Source organism: Erithacus rubecula, assembly GCF_903797595.1.
Source record: "Erithacus rubecula genome assembly, chromosome: 2".
In the NCBI taxonomy this organism is placed as follows: Eukaryota; Metazoa; Chordata; class Aves; order Passeriformes; family Muscicapidae; genus Erithacus; species Erithacus rubecula.
In genome coordinates this window covers 84705924-84725644 of record NC_136685.1, presented here as the reverse complement: position 1 = coordinate 84725644, position 19721 = coordinate 84705924, and the positions used below count along the sequence as shown (strand labels likewise).

The 19721-nt window shown below is 35.6% G+C and overlaps 1 protein-coding gene across 2 annotated transcripts in view; it reads left to right on the top strand.

Moving 5' to 3' along the window:
- The window catches only part of CAMKMT (calmodulin-lysine N-methyltransferase), a 211953-nt gene that overhangs the window by 12676 nt on the left and 179556 nt on the right, over window positions 1-19721 (top strand). For both annotated transcript variants that reach the window (XM_079299075.1, XM_079299076.1), the window contains exon 3: window positions 2385-2449. In XM_079299075.1, the coding sequence (XP_079155201.1) occupies window positions 2385-2449 (65 nt within the window). The remainder of the gene's footprint in view (window positions 1-2384; window positions 2450-19721) is intronic.

The following is a 19721-nucleotide window of genomic DNA, read 5'->3' as shown; positions in this document are numbered from 1 at the left end:
AAAGCTGTGATGGTGGCAGGCACACATGGATGCAGCACATCTTATATCTCAGCAGTTTTCTCTGGATTTGGTGATGAGCAACTGATGGCATGGACAGTGAAGCAGCAGCTGTTACAAAACTGCTGAGGATGTATGTCCTGGGCAGTGGATCCCAAACTACACCTCTGTTTTTTAGGTGCAGGAATGAGTAGCACACTGTTTATGGCAGAATTCGAGGTTAGAGAACACCTATGTTTACAGGTGCATGTAACTTTTAGTCTGTGAGTAAGGCCTTTGATGGAAAAGAGTTGGGGAATGGGTGGTGCAGAGTTTGTCTGCAGGCTCCACTAGTACAGATCTCCAAATAGAGAAACATGGCCATTGCTGTTTGGAAGTGTGTCTTCCTGAGGTCTCCCTTTCACAGGTACATCAGCTGCTGGCATGCTGCTTTCCTCAGTCCTAAAACTTGTCTGCAGTAAGAGATTATGTTAAATTCCTCAATTTTTGGGCTCCACAAATTTTAAGCAGTTTGGCTAGTGCTATGGTTTTATAATTTCTCCTTTTTGTGCACCTTTTGACCCTGAAGTATATAAATGGTATTCTTTTCCAGACCAGAACACTTCACTTACTTCTGTTTTTCTTTCTTCATTCTGTTGAACTACTGGTACTAGATTACTAAATTTTTATTCTTATGTTTGTTTGCTTCACTTGGAGGGTTACATGATAAATCTCCTTTAGATATGAACTACTTACATGAAGAAATTGAGGGGAGGAAAAAAAGAAACCAAAACATGTTATCCCAAGACCACTTGCATGCCAACAGAGAATAAAATATTTCTTTATTTCCACAGCATCTCCCACCCTCCATTTGCATTCATTTAGAGATGAGACATTCACAGTTATGTGAGAGCCCCAGACATGTGCAGAGTTACAGAGTTTGTAGGGTTCTGAGGAATCAGCAGGGGGGAGTTTAAAGGGAAGCTCTGTGGCTGGCAGAACTACCCATCCTATCTCCTTTCTTGTCATTTCCCTTGCACCAGCTCTGTTGCATTAGTTGTCCAATATGGTGGAAAACAAACTTGCAAAAAAGAACTACATTAAAAATCTACATGATCCATCAGCATTCTTGTAGTCTTCCTCTGCAGACAAGGCATGTAATTTTGTTTTGCTTTTATGTAGCTGGGAGAAGAGCATTAATATCCAGTTGAATCTTTTGCAACATCTCTCATGTATTTTTGTCCCTGCTGATGAGCTCAGTTCAGTTTGATTTCCATTTTGTTTTTCATTTTCTAGTTGCTGTTTAATGCTTCTCAAAATTTAACTAGTTAATGTTTCTTTATTTACTGCTTATGCTTATCAGAAACTATAAATAGTGGGTTTTTCACAATAAATATTCAATTTCATGTTTGTAAAACGATTGTTGGGTTATTTTTCTCTTTCAATTCTTGCAGCAATCTTTCTTCAGGAAAGAACAGCTGAGAGAATGAGAACTGATTTTGTAGGTGCTAAAATTCTTGGATTTTTTGCATTGTTTTTAGTATTTCAAATTAGTGTGTTCCCAAACAGCCTTAGAAGCTATATTTGAAGCATTATTAATACCCTCTCTTTTTATATTTTGCTGCCTTGATGAATTCATTCCAGATTTTCTTTAATGCATTTGTGAAACAGCTGTGTGATCTGATTGTTGTAAACTGTAAGACCAATATTTATTTTTGTTTTGGGCTTAGATTAGTTTGGAATATTTTAAACAAGATTAAATGCTTTATGTGTGTGCCACTGCACATTTAAAGGCAAATCTTAGGTATATTTTTATTCAGTTTTGGGGCTTATTCTTTCTGTTGCTGTCAGTGCTTCATTCCTTGCATTCTAAAATTTTCACTTGGTGTGTGAAATTTAGGTAATTAATTTATTATCCTCACTTTTGGATGTTTATTTCACATGGGTTATGCAAATGTAAACCAAGAAAATGCAGTTCACTGAACACATTAATCAATTTCATCATTAGCATTAATTTAATTAAGTGTTCTTGATTTTGTGGGAGAAAATAGGAATGTGCATACAGCTGCTGTTCAGAAATACTCTTTGGATTTCCCTTTCAAAGAAATTGCTTTACCAAAGTTCTTCCTTTCCTCTTTGTGACTTCCACAACTAAATAAAAATTGATGCTCTTTGTAAATATTTCCCTTTTGAGAAGCACATTCCTCCTGATTCATGGATTTCAGTGCTGAAACATTGAAGACTGGTGATTATCCCCTTGTTTTCCCCCTGGTGGCTACAGCAGTACCTTCACTGTGAAAGGGGGTGGTGAGAAGTGAATGCATACATTAAATCTCTTTTTTGAAGATAGGATTTTTTTTTTTTATGGTTTATGTGTCAGTAAAGTCACTGTTTATATTTTCTTCCAGGTTTCACAGTGGCCTCTTAAATGTGAAAGATGTTCTTACAAGTTTTGACAACACGGGGAATGTCTGTAAGTCACTGTTTATTTAAGCACTATGTACTATGGTGATAAAAGTCTAACTGTACAATATGAAACATTTCTGTATGAGCCCTCAATAGCCACTTCATTTAGCTGGGAAACTCCATTACTGTGGTCAGAGTTACTATAGCATTACAGTTTTATATAACACAGTTGTTTGTGTTGGATGCACACTTAAGTTCTCTCAGTGCAGGTTATTTTTGGTTGTGGCTATGGTGGGAACATTAGGGCAACTGGGCTGTACTGGATGAAACATTAGTTTTGCCCATTGATTTGTGTTGGCCAGGGGCCAGCTGTGACTGTGTGGGAACAGCAGTGCAGGAACATGGAAAGCAATCAGGGGCACTTCTAGCTTTTTGAGAACAAACTTGAACCAGAGAAACACAAAAGAAAGCACTCAGTCAAGTTGTGAAATTCCTTCCTACAGAACATTTTGGATCCTAAAATATGAAATAAATTCAAAAAGCAAAGGGGGAAAATTGTGCAGGGAAAATTTACTGTTAAAATATAGAGACATCACTTACAGCTTAGGAAGTGCTGGGTGTTTGGAGAGTTAATGGGGCAGTACTATGATATGTTGTCCTGATCTTTCACTCTTGTCTAAGTGGCTGCATTAACCTGAGGCAAGATGAGCTCTAAGTGGGCCATCAGTGTCTGACCCAGTATGGCTCTGCTTCAGTATACTTATTAATAAAATTATCTATGCTATTAATGGACTTGAATTATCAAATTGTGGTAGGCTGTGGAAACAAAGCTGAGCAAACATATTGAAACATTTTTGATGTGATGAGTAATTACTATTATATAATTAACATTGAGATATACACATATAATTGTTGGTTGGTTCTTCTGCCTTATCTTTTGGGTTGTTTTGTTTGTTTTGAAATAAGGAAACTGATAAAGTTGGTCAAGTTTGCCAGATATTCAAGCAATACACGTGTTTCCCCTTCCTTATCAAGCCAATGATATAGAAACTGTTTTGATATATATGTGTTCTATCTTAAAATTCCAGTTTTAGTATTTCAAAACTATGTTTCAATAAACATTAGGTCATTATATAACAAATTAAGCATTTATTTTGAACAGCAGATAAAATACTTTCTCTGTGTGTGTGTCTAAAAGTGCTTCAGGTAATGAATCGGGACAGTGTAATGTGGTAACATGGTTTCTTGTTCTTTGTGTGGTACTGAGTTTGTGCTCAATCTATATAGATTTCCGTGTTAACATAAAGAATTTACTCTGCTAAAATTTTCATGTTTTCCTATTGATACATGTGCTGTCAGCTCTTCTGTTAACTTCTTCCAGTATTTCAGCTACTTTTTTATTGATTGCAGATGGTAGAACAAGACTTATACTCTAATAGGCATTCCACCAGTGCTAACACAGGAGTAATGTGACATTTGTAGTTCTCACTGTTTCTCTTTTTATACAAAGATTCACATTTGTCCTTTTGGATTCTGAATTGCTTTGAGGGTTCATGCTGTGCTATTATATATAGCATTTGCCAAGTAATTTCCAAATTCACTGCTTCTCAATTTTTAAATGCCTTTGTCTGTAAGTGTCTGTCTGTATTGATCTACATATTACTGATTTATGCTTGTTTTACTACGCACTCTAGATTACACTCTGTTAGTGTAACTGTAAAATTATTATCTTCTGGCAGCATGTAGTACTGGCTTGGAGTGTAATAATCACACTTTTTTGCTACCACCTGTATGGAATAAATGTTCTTAGTATCCAAGCTAGAGTAACTATCTGTCACATCATTATAGTAAAGTTCCCCCGACCATGTGTTTACTGAGCTGCTGTATTTGGGTCATACCTGACAGAATTTCTGTGCACTCCCATTATTCCTTAATTCAAATTGGCTCTTTCTTTGATCTTTTCCTGTGTATTTCTTGACTCTCTTTGTGTTAACCCACTGTGGAAATGATGAGGATGTTGTGTTTGCCTCCTTTTACCCCCAGAGGTAACTACTGTTGTCCTTCTAAAATTAGGTTGACTGTTTCTTATAATTTCTGTAGTGTTCTCCAATAACTTTTTATTATTAAACCATAGTGTACTGTAAGAAACCCCCAGATATTTCTGAAATGGTCTTTGACAGTATCAGATTATTCCTCCTAATATCTAATGCTAATGGAGCTAGCCATAACTGAATGTACTATCACAGCAGCGTGCTCTGTGGGGGGCATGCACTGAATAATTACAGACTTCAGCGTTTTCTTGGGACACACTGCATGGCCAGCATTTATTTACTGGCCACTAAGCTTCACTTAAATGACTTGGACTGAGTTATCTGAAAACAGGGAAATGTTTTAGGGTTCGTGTGTTTGTTTTGGTTGCCATACTGAATATTAATCAACAAGATTAATGTTTTTCCTAGAAGTTATTAGATTATGGAATAGTTTTATATTATACAGATTATCTTCTGTAAAAACTTAATTTTGTTTTTAATCGTTTGTTTCAAAGAACATGGTTTTTGTGGTTTGTGGGAAGTTTTTTTGTTTCTTCTAGTAAGTACTTTCTGTTAAAACAAGCTCTTTCATGGAGTGTTTCTATGGTCTCTGTTTCCCATGTTGATCTCTGTGCTTATGGTCTTTGACAGCTACATCATCATATACCATCAAGAAAAAAGTGGTAGAGCAGACTCCAGTTAATGCCACTGTCCCTATGCTCCCAGTAGGTATCAACTCAGTACAAGATGAGCCACTAGCTGGCAGCATTATATAAAATATCAATAAGCAGCTTTTGAGGAATACTTGTGACTGCTTCCAAAAGTGCTGCCTGACACCAGGAAGACTTCTGGATAAAAGGGGAGCCAATTGCAATAGCTGGTCAGTGGTGTATTGCAGGGTCCCAGTTGTTAACTCTGAAAATTGCCTCTGGACAATGGCTCGTTCAAACTTTGTATTTGTACACTCACACTTGTATTCTGTCTTTCAGAAAAAGATTTGTGAAGATGCATTTGCACTGTAGGATTGCCACTGTGAATGAAAATTCGTAGTACAAGTTGCAATAGGTTTTCCCTTTCTTGGAAAAATGTAGAAATTTTTTTCTCTCTGCTCATCCTTTGTGGGAGAGTGGTTTCCACATGAAAACTCTAAATGAATTCTCCACACAGACAGGATGCAGTGCTAAATGCATTTCATTCAGCTTTACTTCTATGCATAAAGAGGACTGGAATGAAGTAAAGAATCAGTCTGTTCATTTTAGACAACAATATGCCATCTGTTAAAAAGAGATGTCCTATCTCTAGTCCTGAGATAGTCCTTTAAAAGAACTGATGCATCCCAGGCAGAAGGTTTGGTGTTGGCATTGTGGGATAGCATCAGCTGGCCCCCACAACCACATGCCACATTCATCCTGGCAGAAGAAATTGTCCAAAAAATTGAGGAAAATTCTGCAAGGATGAGCTTTTGAGGGTGTCTCTTTCCCTTGCCTTTCCAAGTGGGAGAAAGCAGTTATATGACTCTATCCTAAAAGTAATCATTGCAGATTATGTAAACATCTAAATTAAGGGAAATTATTGGGGCCAAAATATAAACCTCTTTACTATTTACCCCCAGTCTAAGCAAGCTATAGACTGTGTAAAGGAGAATTTTAATGAGTGCAATACAGAATATTTTCTAATTTTCATCTAGTATGTTTTCATCTGATGTTGTCACAGCAACAAGATATTCTAGAATGCTCAAGTGGTGTAAGATTGAAAATATACTATATGTAATAGCCAAACATTTTCTTGTAAACTGCACATAGCATTAGTTAATAATTTCATTTTCAAGAAACAACATGTTCAACACACTTTATTTTTTCTACTTGGCTGAGTGTGCAATTATGTTTTAGAACTAAAAGAGCAGCAGAGGGTGCTACAGTTACAGAGCTGCCCAAGGACACACTCCAAAATTGTTGCTCCTGTAGGCAAGCAGATCCTGTAAACATTTCAGCTTTTCATTTGGGATAGATGTAAACAGGATAGTTTTAAATTCTGTTGCCTCTTTTTATAGAGGAAAGCAGGTAATCTATGTGAAATGCGGAATAAGCAGACTTACATAGTTCTTCCTTGATTTTTTTTTTTTTATTCCAACAGTTTAATTGGTGGGAAATGTTACTTAGTTTCATGAAAACATAGTGTCTGGATATAGCTAGTGTTACAAAACATCTTTAGAATGGGATTTTTTATGCTAATTTTACATTTAGAAGTTCTAGTCTCTACAAGAAGTTTGTTTGTTTTTTTTAAATTGTTGTTTGTGGATGGTTTTTTATGTGTTTCCAAAATAAATAAGCTAGCTAAATTGAAGAATATTTTTGCCTTTCATATAATATTTTTAATGAAAATAACATAAAAGAAGGATTTTTTCCTTAAATTTCAAATTCGCTTCGAGGATTTTTGGAAACATAAATCAAGAAGGAAACAAATCTTTTTTTCTCTGTTAGGTTTTCACTTTTTTCAGTTTATATTAATTTTAAAATAATACTTAAAACTGGTTATTATGCAACTTTCAAATTTACTTAGGAAAAATATTAAAAAATCTACTTTAAACAAAGAACTTTTTCTTCTTTCTTCTATTCTTTTAAATAACTAAAGCAAGAAGGATATCTTTTTTCTGGTAGTATATGAAGATGGATTTAGAGAGCTACTTATTTCTTCAGAGCTCTCACATTGTGCCTCAGATATCTGAGCTCCTCAATGGAGAGATGATGGCAGCCACTGAATGATCATGCTTGGAAGGATAGATGCCATAAAGTTACCTGGCAGCAATCACCAGATGACATCCTTTATGGCAGTAGAACTGCTCCTGTATTTCATGGAATGGTACCTGGAATCAGCCAGGGAGCAGAGGGCAGTTTTCAGGTGCTGCTGTGGAAGTTTTCCACGTTATTTTGAGTAAACATCTGGTTATCAGTGGTTAAAAACCTGCCAGTTGGGATATGCTTCCTGCTCCTCTGTGCCTCAGTCAGTATTCTCACCTGAAGAAACTGCCACCCGTTGTCCTCTGAGCCTTCTCTCATTCCTCTGGTGTGGCAGTTTGAAATTATTTACCATGTCAGAACCTCAGAGCCCCTTGGAAGTCTTCAACAAAAAATAAATTGTCTGGAAGAGTGTTTGAATAGCAACGATACGTGTCGTTTTGAATGAAATGTTGTATTTGTGATACCTACAATTTACTATTCACTATGCAGCTTCCTTTTCAATAAAACATTTCATGATCAGGGTTAAGAAAAACCAGCTGTTTCCTCCCTCCCTCCTTCATCCAATTCACTTCAATGATTCAGTTTACAGCATCATCCCAAGCAGTCACGTTGACATAACCGACATAAGGCGTATGGAATGGAGCAGAAAATAAGTATATGGAGAGAAGCAGGCACCTTTTAAATTACTCTTGCTACCAGAATTGTTTATATGAGATTGTTCTCTGGAGGAACATCAGTGATTTTGTCTGTTTTAAATACTGTCCTGAAATATTCAGCTCTTCCCCACTCACTAAAATCTTTTGTTTATAAGGAACTTGTGTGTGATAACAGAAGTCATAACTAGTCAGGGATCCCTTTTCTCTAAAGTACTTTTTTTCCTACTATGTATTACAAACATTATCTGTCTTTGTGCCTCTACTTTCAAATATGGCACCAGCTTAGAGAAGTGGGAGGTGAAGAAGCCCAGTTGAGCCCTTCTGAGTACCCTCTTTCTTCCCGTGTTGGACTGAAGGTTTTGTAGGAACTGGTTCTCCTGTTCAGGTTATTCTGATGAGAACCTTTTGGTAAAAATATGTGGATCTCTCAGTGCAACAGCAGTTACTTTTCTGTGTTGCTGAGCAGTGTTTTTTACCTTGGCACTCTGATTAGCTATGTTTTGTCATCTTCTGTTGTCTTAATCTTTCAGAAGTTGTTGGCATTAGTATATATCTAAGCATACTACTTGTGCTAATCTTATACAATGTGAAGTATTTTTGAAAGTATTCCATGTATTCTAAATGGATTACCATGAGAAATTGGGGCTTTTGATTTACATTAAAAATTTGAAGATACAGTGTAACACCTTAAATTAGGTTGGCAGGAGAAGAGGATGAATGATTTTAATTAATTTAATGGGTTTTACTTTTGCTTTAGGTATCTTAGTCACCCCTTCAATTGAGATAGGGCAGAATAACAATAGTAAGCATCCCTTTAAGATGTGCTGTGTTATTAATTCAGCTTAGTCTTTTAATATATTTTAGAGTTTTCTCTAAAAATATTTCAAATTTGAGCATAATTGAAATAAATAATTTCAAATGAGTTTGATGTGTGCTGGGTTGTTGCCATTTTTGTGGAACTTGCTTGTTTCTTTGTAATCGTTCTTTTTATTTTCACAATTCCTTTCACTTGCCATGTTCTATGCTTTCCATGCTGCTTTTTGCATCCTGAGTATCTCCCTTCTCCATGTTGCTGAGGTTTCTGTCATTTCTCTCTAGTGTATTATAGTCTCATCAGTGGCTGGAGTGTGGAGGTAGCAAGGGCAGTCTTTATTACTTGTTTTCTCTATAAAAATGCAGCTGAAATGTTATGTGAAACCTTGTTTTGGTTTTGTTCCAAGTTTGGTGTAGAGAACTTTTTGCAAGTTGCACTGTATTTAGTTTTAAAAATTCATATTCAAATGGGTCAACTCATGTCTTCTTTTGAAATGTCACAGTGAAAGGTTTCAATTTAATTCAGCACCAATTCATAAAATTATATTAAAAAAGCACCCTACTTTGAGTAAAATATTTCTGGAAATCAGAATTTGAAACCTTTGGTGAATATATCCACTTGAAATGTTTTGTCTGATGATAGTTCTGACTGAAAAATATGGTGGAAACTGATGTACATAACAGTGACCAGATGAAAATTTGATGTAGATCTAGTATTCATGTACTTAACTTGATAAATTCAATACTGTTACTGAGAATATGTACATTTAAATAAAATTATATCAGGTTTAAGCTATTCTTTAAAAAATATTTTCAGTAATATGGAAATAGGTAGATAAGACATTATTTCAGAAATATAAAGAAGTAATTTTTGGTAAACTCAGTGTTTTGAAAGAGCCTCCTACACAAATGGTGTGGTAAATAGAAAATGTGTGAGGAATAACTGCATGTTGTTAGAATTACTGGAGTCCAGCCTTGTGGTTTTTAATTAAGATTGCAGCTCACCTGCAAAATGTTTTAGTGACTATTCATAAACAATGATTTTGAACACACTGGTTCTAGCAATAGTGATTTCACATCTACTCTCCTTAGTGATAGAAAATATCTTCTCATATCTAATGCTAGCCTTTTGTTTACTAAAGCTTAAAATTATTTCTGGTTTGGTCCTTGGCAAAACTGAAATTTTCTTTTGCAGTAGTTTTTTAGGTATATTAAATCATCGCATGGTCTTACCTAAATCTTCTTTTACTTACATCCAGCAAACCAAATTCTATCATGTTTTCTTAAAATACTGTTTTTGCTAGGCTCTCACTTTTCTTTAGACTCCATATATTTGGTTTGTATCTTTCTTGAAGAGTTTTTGTCAAATCTGGCATATTATTCCAATTGAGACTTCTATAATGCTGAGTAAACCAGGACATTTTGTTTTACAGCCTGTAATCCCAATATTGAATTTTCCTCTTACAACAGCATGACTTTGACTCATGTGGAGCTGTTGACTTGCCATGAAATCCTGGTCGTCTTCAGAAGGAATCAGTTATTCCTAACTGTGTATTTACGTGGCAGATTATTCTTACCCAATTTTAATACCTTGTGTTTGTCCCTGTTGAACTTCTTTGTTTTTCCAGACTTCTTGCAGTTCATTGCTTTTATCCTTTGAAGCCTGTCTTTCAACTTCCTGGACTTCTAAAATTGATAAATCACTAATGCAATAATAGGCATGTTCCTTTAGGCGATCAGTGAAAACACTGTAAAAGCATCTGCTTTTCTAGAAAATCATTGAGAGTTATTCCCGTTATTCTCCAAGTCAGTTTTGTTCACCCATCTTAACCAAATTTTATTTAGTCTGTTTCTTATGAAATTGTCAAAAGATTTTCTGAAGTTTTGATATTAGACATCTACTGTTTCTGCCCCATAAACATTGTTCTTTGGTGAATGGCTTTTTAATTAAAATCTGTAATTTATTTTTTATTGTTATACTTTATCATGGAATATGCAACAAAAGAATGAAAAACATGAATCTGTTTCAAGTTTTTAATTATGTGAAGATGAGGGAGAGGTTGAATTGAATGAAACATTATACTTAATTATAGAATGCATAATTGTCTTATGCAGTGAAAGTCACCTGATGATTCTCTGCTTTACAATTTCATTCATTTTCTGAAAGCTGTTATTTTAATTATTTATACTACAGATGTATCCTATGTAAGCTTCTATGGATAGTTCTGTCTTTTAGTTCTTTGATGTCCTGAAGGAGAACTGCAGCTACTCTGAGCCATGTACTGGTTTTGTCACATGTTTGGTAATCCACCAAAAATTAGTATAATATTTTAAAATATACTAATATACTTTATTTCCCATCTCCCTACTTTTAATAAGTATGACAGAAAATGAAAGAGTGCAAGGTTTGGGGTTTTTAAAAAATATTATTTAGTTTGGGGCCTTTTTGATAGTTTGAGAGTGCTCAAATGTGTTTGAGCCTCTTGCACCAGAGAAATAGAATTCTGTAATAATATTTAGGACTAAAAAGAAAGAAGTTTGAGCCCATTGTACCTTTCAACGTCAGCTCCTTGTCTATTGTATTTTTTTGTCAAACTGTGATCTGTGCTTTATGAGTTAAGTTTACTTTCTTCTCAACTATGCTAGTACTGGTTGAGGATGTGTTTCACTATCTGAGGGGTTTTTTTTTTTACCAATTAATTTTTAGGTTCCCCTTTATACTCAGGCCAATTCCCATATATTAAGGCAGTATTTGTTCTCATGTTTAAATGTGTGGTTTATATAATCTCAGAAGATAATCCTGTAGTACCCAAAGCACTCTTTTGTGAAACAAATATTAGATCCATTTTAGAGGTAGGAAATCTCCTAAGTTGTTACAGAGATGTTCATGGTAGAAGTGGGAAGCAGAACCAAGCCATCCTACAGTGGTGGTTATGCAGAGAACCACCTGACTTCTAGCCTTTTTCACATGCAGGTTTACTGAAAGCTCTTTGTTAAAATTGCAGTGTTATGTTTTCAGGAGTGCTTTCTCATTTTAAATGCCACCCATTTGGGGTGTCAAAATTGAAGGACTTAGAACTGTGCCAAAAAAGTCTTGGGCATTGCTGAACTGAACTTTAGATGCTCTGACAATAAAATTTAGTCCTCCTTCTGGGAAGGAGTCCCTTCTACACATGAACTGGCATGGCCTGGAATTCACCACAGCTGACACTCTGAGACTTGTGTGTCATTAACACTCCCCCTCCTTTGTAGTTTCAGTTCCTAACTTGATGCATTCACAATCTCAAATCTTTTCTTTATTTAGATGCTTCATCTGTGTCTGTCAAAAATAATAGAAGGTGTAACTTTTTTTTTGTTTGTTTAACCTTCTGTGAAGTAGCTGCAAATTTTATGTAGAATTTATGTAGTTTCAGACAAGAGTCTAATGGTTATAACACTCACAAGGTAGTTTAATGAAAGTAGGGGCAGTCAGCACATCTGAGTTAGCAAAGAGAATGGGCTTAGAGCTTTTATGTACTCACTGGAGCTCCTTTTGGAAAGTATGACAGGAAACAACATTACTAAATTTATTGGGTAATCCCTCATGACAGTGTATCAGGAAAAAACCCCACTGCAATCTGCCTGTAAATGTGAATTTAGAACATAAAGACAGCCTACCTCACTATAAGCTCATTCTATAAAATTTACCTATTCACACAGCTAAAACACTGTACAGTCTTAAGCCATTTTACAAAGTAGGACCTTAGTATAACTTCTGTCAGGCTCAAAATAGTGGAATGTCTTAATAATAAAACATAATAGGACAAAGCAGCTTGTATACAGGGTCCTTATTTTTGCTGTATTTTGGTTCTCATTTATAAACTGTGGTAATTTGAAGCAATTTGTAAGTTTACTTACTATTTAATTGGACATTCCCAGAGTAGAAAATATTAATTCCTTTTGTTTGTGTGGTTAATGAATCTGCTAAAAATGAACTTAGCCAGATAAACAGAGGGGGTTTTATTACTAGTAAGAATTAATTTGGTAATTTTGTCCACAAATCTAATCTGCTTTTAAAATCATGCATTATATTTTCTGTGGAAAATTAACCAAGATAAATTCCCTATGGGAAAGGGATGTGTGCAGCTGCACATCTGCTGTGGGAGAAGCTTACTTACTGACAGGTGAATCTGAGTCCATTTTATGATTATTTCCTAGGCTAAAGTAACAGAGGAAGATTCTTAATCTTAGATTGTCTCAGAAAATATATTTATGTAGGTGGATTTTGGCTGGTTTTGGTTGGACAAGTGCAGCTATTTATTAAATAGCAGTGAACTGTCAGTATTTATGCACTGTAAAATTTCTCCCTTTGCCAGCTGAGATTGGCAGACATTGCTTTTACATGCACATCAGTGAGAAAGTGCAGAAACCAAAAGTCAACTATTTATATAAAATAACTCCTACCAGGGCAGAGGATTAATTATCTTGATTAATAACAATGTGTTTGTTGCATCTGGTTTTAGATTAATAATAAGATTTGAAAAAGTTTGAAAATTCACAAGTCTAAGGTGGAACCTGGAGATTGTGTTCAATATTTTTCTTCTTTTTTTTTTTTTGCTTTTTTTTTTGTTTTGCCTTTTTTTTTTTTTTATAGGACATTTGACACTGTTTAAATTTCATGAAACACAGTTTTTATTGTTTTTCCTAAAGAAACTCTGATGTATAGCTATCAAGTTGAAGAACTCATGAATGTTTAAAAGCACATGCATGCAGCAATTTAATCATTCTTTGCTGTATGTAGGCACATTCCTGAGGAGTTTTGTAACTTTTCTCATGAAGAAGCAGACTTTTTCAGTACCATAAAGCAGAGCTTTAAAATGTGAACAGCTTTGTAAGCCCTGACTTAAAAGTAACTACATGTAAATGGTAGCAGTAACAAAAGGCAACAGTTTATAATGGTTTTAAGCTGAATAAAATGGTCATACAGGTTTGGCATTTAAAAATGGAGATATCTATATTTTTAAAATGGACAGGAAAATGTATTGTCTTTGAACATACATAATTCAAAGAAATAAAAACAAACCTGTATCCACTAAGACAATAGAATCATATGAATCAAAGCAGAGATGGTCAACTTCTGGAAGCCCTCCAAATAATGCCTTCTAATTGTTTGCTCAGATAAAATTCTTACTGAATTTTTTTTCCTTGTTTCAAAGCATCTGTTGAAGAAGAAGTGTTTATCCTTCCAATTCCCATTGAATTTTCCTGTTCCAGAGTCAGAAACATACTGTCATACTTAGCATTGAAAAACTGTAAATTATAATAGAGTTATTGGATATAGTTCCAAGATCATCTACTTAGCAGGTACTTCATTCACTGCAATCTTTGTTGTAACTCTTAAGTACTTTACAGTGTAAATGCTTGCATAGTGCAGGAGCCAATTGCACATCTCCCATGTTAATCTCCAGAAGTTATAATACTTCACACTTTCCATTGGCAGGCAAAAGTAATTATGATAGCAATCAACACATATAATATAGATTTTCAAATACTTAGTTTTGTTGACAGTATGTACAGCACAACAATATAGATAATTTCAGACAAAAATTCATAAAGTTAATCTAAGTGCTTTAAGTTGGTGTGATTGTTATTATTTCAAAAATGTATTTCCTCATAATTTCTGTAATGTTTCCTTTTGAGGATTCTCTTATAGACTCTTCAGAAAATGATATGGTAAATATTTTGTATTAGAGTACTGAGCTACACATTTTATGGTTTGTTGGGGTAAGTGACAGCCTAACAGAAAGGAGAGATATGATACCAATTAATTCTGGCTTATCTAGGATCAAATCGAACTGCTGATGAACGAGAATAATTAATCAAAATCTGTGTTTTCATAAATGAATTGTTTCTTAGCTTTTTTTATTCTTTTTTAGAATTAACACCTTTTTTTTCTATGTTTGGCATTTAAAGAGCTGTGTTGTAATAGTTGGATATGAACTATCAAAAAGTAGGCAGAAAGCTGGAAATGATGAGACCAATTATCAAAGAATGGTTTGAGTTGGAAGGGTTCTTAAAGTCCATCTAGTTCCGAGTCCCCTCCCAAGGGCAGGGACACTTTGCACCAGACCAGGCTTCTCAGAGTCCCATCCCGTTTGGCCTTGGAGACTTCCAGGCATGGGGGCATCTTCCCTGGGCACCTTGTGCCGGTGTCTTACCCCCCTCACAATAAAGATTTTTTTCCTAGTACCTAATCTAAACCTGCCCTCTGTCAGTTAAAGCCATTACTCATTGTTCTATTACTACATACATTTGTCACAAGTCCCTCTCCAGCTCTCCTGTAGCTCCCTTTAAGTATTGGAAGGCTTCTATAAGGTTTCCCTGGAGCCCTCTCTTCTTCAGGCTGATCAATCCCAACTCTCTCAGTCTGTCTTCTTAGGAGAGGTGCTCCAGCCCTCTGATCATCTCTGTGGTCCTTCCCTGGACTGTCTCTAACAGGTCCATGTCTCTCCTGTGCTGGGTCCCCAGAGCTGGGTGCAGGGTTCCAGGTGGGTCTCACCAGGCAGAGCAGAGGGGCAGAATCCCCTCCCTGCCCTGCTGCCCACACTGCTCTGGATGCAGCCCAGGACACATTTGGCTCTCTGGGCTGGGAGTGCACATTTCCAGCTCATGTCCAGCCTCTCACCCACCAGCACCCCCAAGTCCTTTTCCCCAGGGCTGCTCTCAGCCAGTTTTCTGCTCCATTTGTATTTGTGCCTGGGTTTGCCCTATCCCAAGGTGCACCTTGGCCTGGCCTTGTTTGCATGGTTATTCCTGTTAGATACTTTTACAAATCAAACCATTTAAATATAGGGATTTGATTTGTAACTGCAAATTGTTTCTTATTCCACAATTACAGATGTGTGTGCTGCTCAGAATAGATTGGTCTATGATTTTTAGGTAAATCAGTCTAACTGGCATGGGCTTCTTAATATATGTACATAGGTGTATAGAGCTATTACACATAATTGTATATGTTCACAATATATATATGGAGAAAAACCCCTGCTTTTTTAACAGGGTATTTTAAAGTAAGATATTGTCAGATTTATTTTACCTGACAGTTTACTTTGACCCTGCCTGAAATAGGATCTTATTGGTGACATAGTTATTGTAAGAGGATGAAAGTAGAACTGCAATGTGCCATCTTTCCCCAAATGTTTGAAAGCATTGTCAGCTTTTGAATTACTGTCATATTTTTTCAATTGTTTTTAGTACAAGTCAAATTTGACTTGCTTTAGTAATATAAAGAATCTTATTGTCTTCAGCAAGGCTTGTCAAATGAATCAGAAACATTGTCTTCCCTTTAAAACTGATTAAAAAAAATCCCCCCAAATTATTTTAATTTGAATGAGGTGAGAATCTAGTAACTATTGAAATGTTTTCTGTGCTGAATAATAAGGAGTGTGATAATTGAAACTTGGCACAGAAATGAGTAGCAAATTTTACTCTTCCTCCTCTTTTTGAATTGGCAATTTGAATGTTGCATAAAGTAGTTAATGAAACACACTTAGTACTTGATATTCCAAAAGTACAATTTAAGAAAAAAATATTTAAGTAATAGTTAAGGTGTTATGTATATGTATATATATAAAACTACTTTAATGTAATATATTTCATACTTTACAGATAAATATTTCATAAGTTGAATATATGTATTTGTAGAATTTGTAAATTTAATCTGTATTGAAACAATTTGAAGCGTAGTGGCAGGTACTGCCACAGTTGTTTGCCTTTAATTTATTTTTCCTACCAAAAAGCTGCAAAGCTGAGGTATGGGGAAAAGACCCATGTTGCTTTCTGATGCTAAGAAGAGATGATTGTAGGAGGGAGTATGAATAACACAGAGACTGATAAAAAAGTGTGAGAAGACAAGGAGAATGTAGGGGAGAAGAATGAATGGAAGAGTAGTGGCTGGGCAGGAAGGAGAATTGGAAATAAAGACATATTTCATTAGTTTTCTTCCAAGAGATAAACCAGATTGGACAGAGAGGAGCCTATATGAAATCACAATTAATAAGATTAATGTGTCCTGAGACTAACTGGGCTGAGAGTAGAAGTAAGAGGTGGAAAGGAGGCTATGCTAACTCAGCTTCAAGGGGGCTGGAGAGAAATCATGGGTGCCCTGGAAAATGTTTCATACAGGGCTAGCAAAAGAGCTGTATTTTCTGATACAGTTCTGATCCCTTCCTTTGCCTGCTCAGGTAAAATAAGTTTTTCACTCTTTTTAACTACTTCTCTTTGGGTTTTTTGGGGTTTATTTTTTGGTTTCTCTTTGCTGCAAATTTTTAATTTACTTTAATTTACTTAATTCATGTCATCGTAAAGAAGGTAAAATACTCTGAAAGCCACAATCCTAACAACTTTTGGAGGAGCTGATACTTCAGATGATGGGATTTTTTGATTTTTAAAAATACTCACAGATGTATGTTCTAATTTTAAGGCCTTGACTTTTTGAAATGCACCATTATTTTAAAGTTGCCTAGAGTTGCAAATGGAAATGTCATGGTTTGTGAAGTTTCTTGGAGAGCAGATTTCCTCCTCCACCTGCTGGAAGGTTCTTAGTGATGGCTGGCTTGTATCTTGTTTATCTGAAAGGTTAAAGTCTGATCTGCTGAAGTAAATTACAGCTGAAATGATGATTTTAACAGCAAAAGCAGAAATGTCAAATTCAAAACATAAGAGATGCTTTAGACTCTTTAGACTTAGTGGATGTTTTTCCTATTTCTGTGCTTCAGGGCTTCATCTAAAGAAGGCCTCGTTCTGAGTTCTGTGTATCCCCAGGTCACCACCACATGCTGTTAAAAAACATAATCAGCAAGGACTGTGAGGTGGAGGAATTGTTCTCTTAGGGCTGAATGGTTGGATCTTTTTCAAATAAAGATACTGAAAAGCACACTATGAATAGCTTGCATATGGCATTCTAGCCAAAAGCTAGAGAAGCCTGCTCTATTAAAAGGTAAATTCAGAAAGTAAGAGAAGGGTCTGTATTTAACTGAAGTGTGAGTATTGATAATTTTATCACTAAATGAAGACTTGCCTTTAGTTCTGTGAGCTAGAAGGAAGTGGTGGTCCTTGGTGAAGTGCAGTATGTGGCAGTATTTAGTCTCATGTTGCTTCTGAAGGCAAACTGGTAACATAGCTGTGCTAAGAGTGTAGCAGAATTTCCTAAATAATTTTTTAATTTCAAAAATTTGGCAACTTGCTGTTACATTAATGGAAATGCATGTTGTAATTCTGTACACAAATTTGTACCATAATAACTTTATGCTCAGATTTCAGATCACAAACCCAAGAATCCTTCATGTGGAGAAGTAGCACTTGCTGAGATAACTGCATGCTTTTGCAGGACACATACTCAGAAACAATCCCATTTCTGAAAGTACTTCATATCATCATTTATATGTCTAACCCTTACACTCTGAATCATCCTATGATTCATAATTCTGTTATGGTTTTATGGATAGACAGTAGTGTTTGGTGATAAAATTGCATATAGTAATCTAGCAGTTGGAGGTAAATTTCAGTACCCCATGTGAGTCCAAAGATGTTAAAATCAAGACTGTGGCATTTGTTGTCAATTTAAGAAACTTCCAGTTTTTTCTTGTGAATGGTCTTACAGACACTGCTTCTTTCTTATCAAACTTAGCCTTTCTTGTTGCACAAAGCCTTAATTTAGTAAGCTCCTGATCAAGAAATGTTCTTAGTTTGTTGGATAAAAGCATTTTTATAGGGAATGCAAAAGTCACACACAAGCAAAGCAAAACAAGGAATTTCACTGCTTCCCATGGGCAAGCAGGTGTTCAGCCATCACACATAATGGTGAATTGGGCTATCACTCTGAACGTCCCCACTCTTCCTCCTTCTTCCTCCTGCTTTATACACTGAGCATGATCCATTATGGTCTGGACTATCCCTTTGGTTAAATATGGAATGTCCCTTTGGTCCCCTTTGACCCAAATATCCCTATTTGGTTCACTTGTCCCATCTGGGTCTCTTCCCAACTCCCCATACAGCTGCCTGTCCCCTTGCCAGTGTGGCAGTACAAAAGGCAGAAAAGGCCTTGGCTCTGTGTAAGCCCTGCTCACCAATACCAGAAACATGTCTGTGTTACCAATCCTGTCTTCAGCACAAATCCAAAATATAGCCCATACCAGTCACTGCAAAGAAATTTATCATAGCCAAAATCAGCACAGTTTGGAATAGGTATATAATGAATACTAGGAATTGGTAAACAATAGCAAAAATTTTTAAACAGGTGTTGAATGAGAACTTCAGAAATCCTGTTTATCCTTGTAGCTATTTTTACAGTTACTTAGTTCATTTTTCTGAGACAAAGACATTGACCGCATTGTGAAACTAATTATGAAATTACTGATTTTTTTTTCTGCATGTTGATTATATATTGAATGTATGATCAATTATTACATAAAGAGACCTTCTACAGGATCAGAGATCGTAGACCTTTCTGTATCTCTGTTTGTCTATATATGAGAGCACAGACAAAATATACACCAATCTAAAATTTAGCAAATGCAGTTTGAATGACTTTTACAAAGTACCAGTCTATTTTACAATGTACACACCAGGGTCTTAAACTCACCGCTGGGCCAAGCTAAAAAGGTAATGTCTGATTGTGATATTACTGCAAAACAAATAGTAGCATGCTACTCTGCTTGAAAACATAATGGCTTTATAGTATAACCTTTAACCCTGAAATGATGCTTGAGTGGACCTTAACTCCAAAGTGAACATGCCTGAGTAAATAAAACTGTGGTTTCACATAACAGAGAGATACATTTTTTAGATCCTTTGCCGATTATATTGTGTGAAGGTCAATCTTCTGCCCCATTTCTGAAAGTCGGGTCAGAACAGAGATTTTAGGGTCACTTCTTCAAGTATCTAAGCCATTATAATGCACTAATACGCCCTGATAGCTCATTTTATAAGTTCTTAGCATTAAGCTGGACATTGTTTGGACTCATTTCAAATCCTGCATGTATCCTGCAGGGTTAATTAACATCTTTTAAAACTGATGTTTTTATGTTATCTTGAATGAAAGTGCTTTGGTTTAATTTGTCACT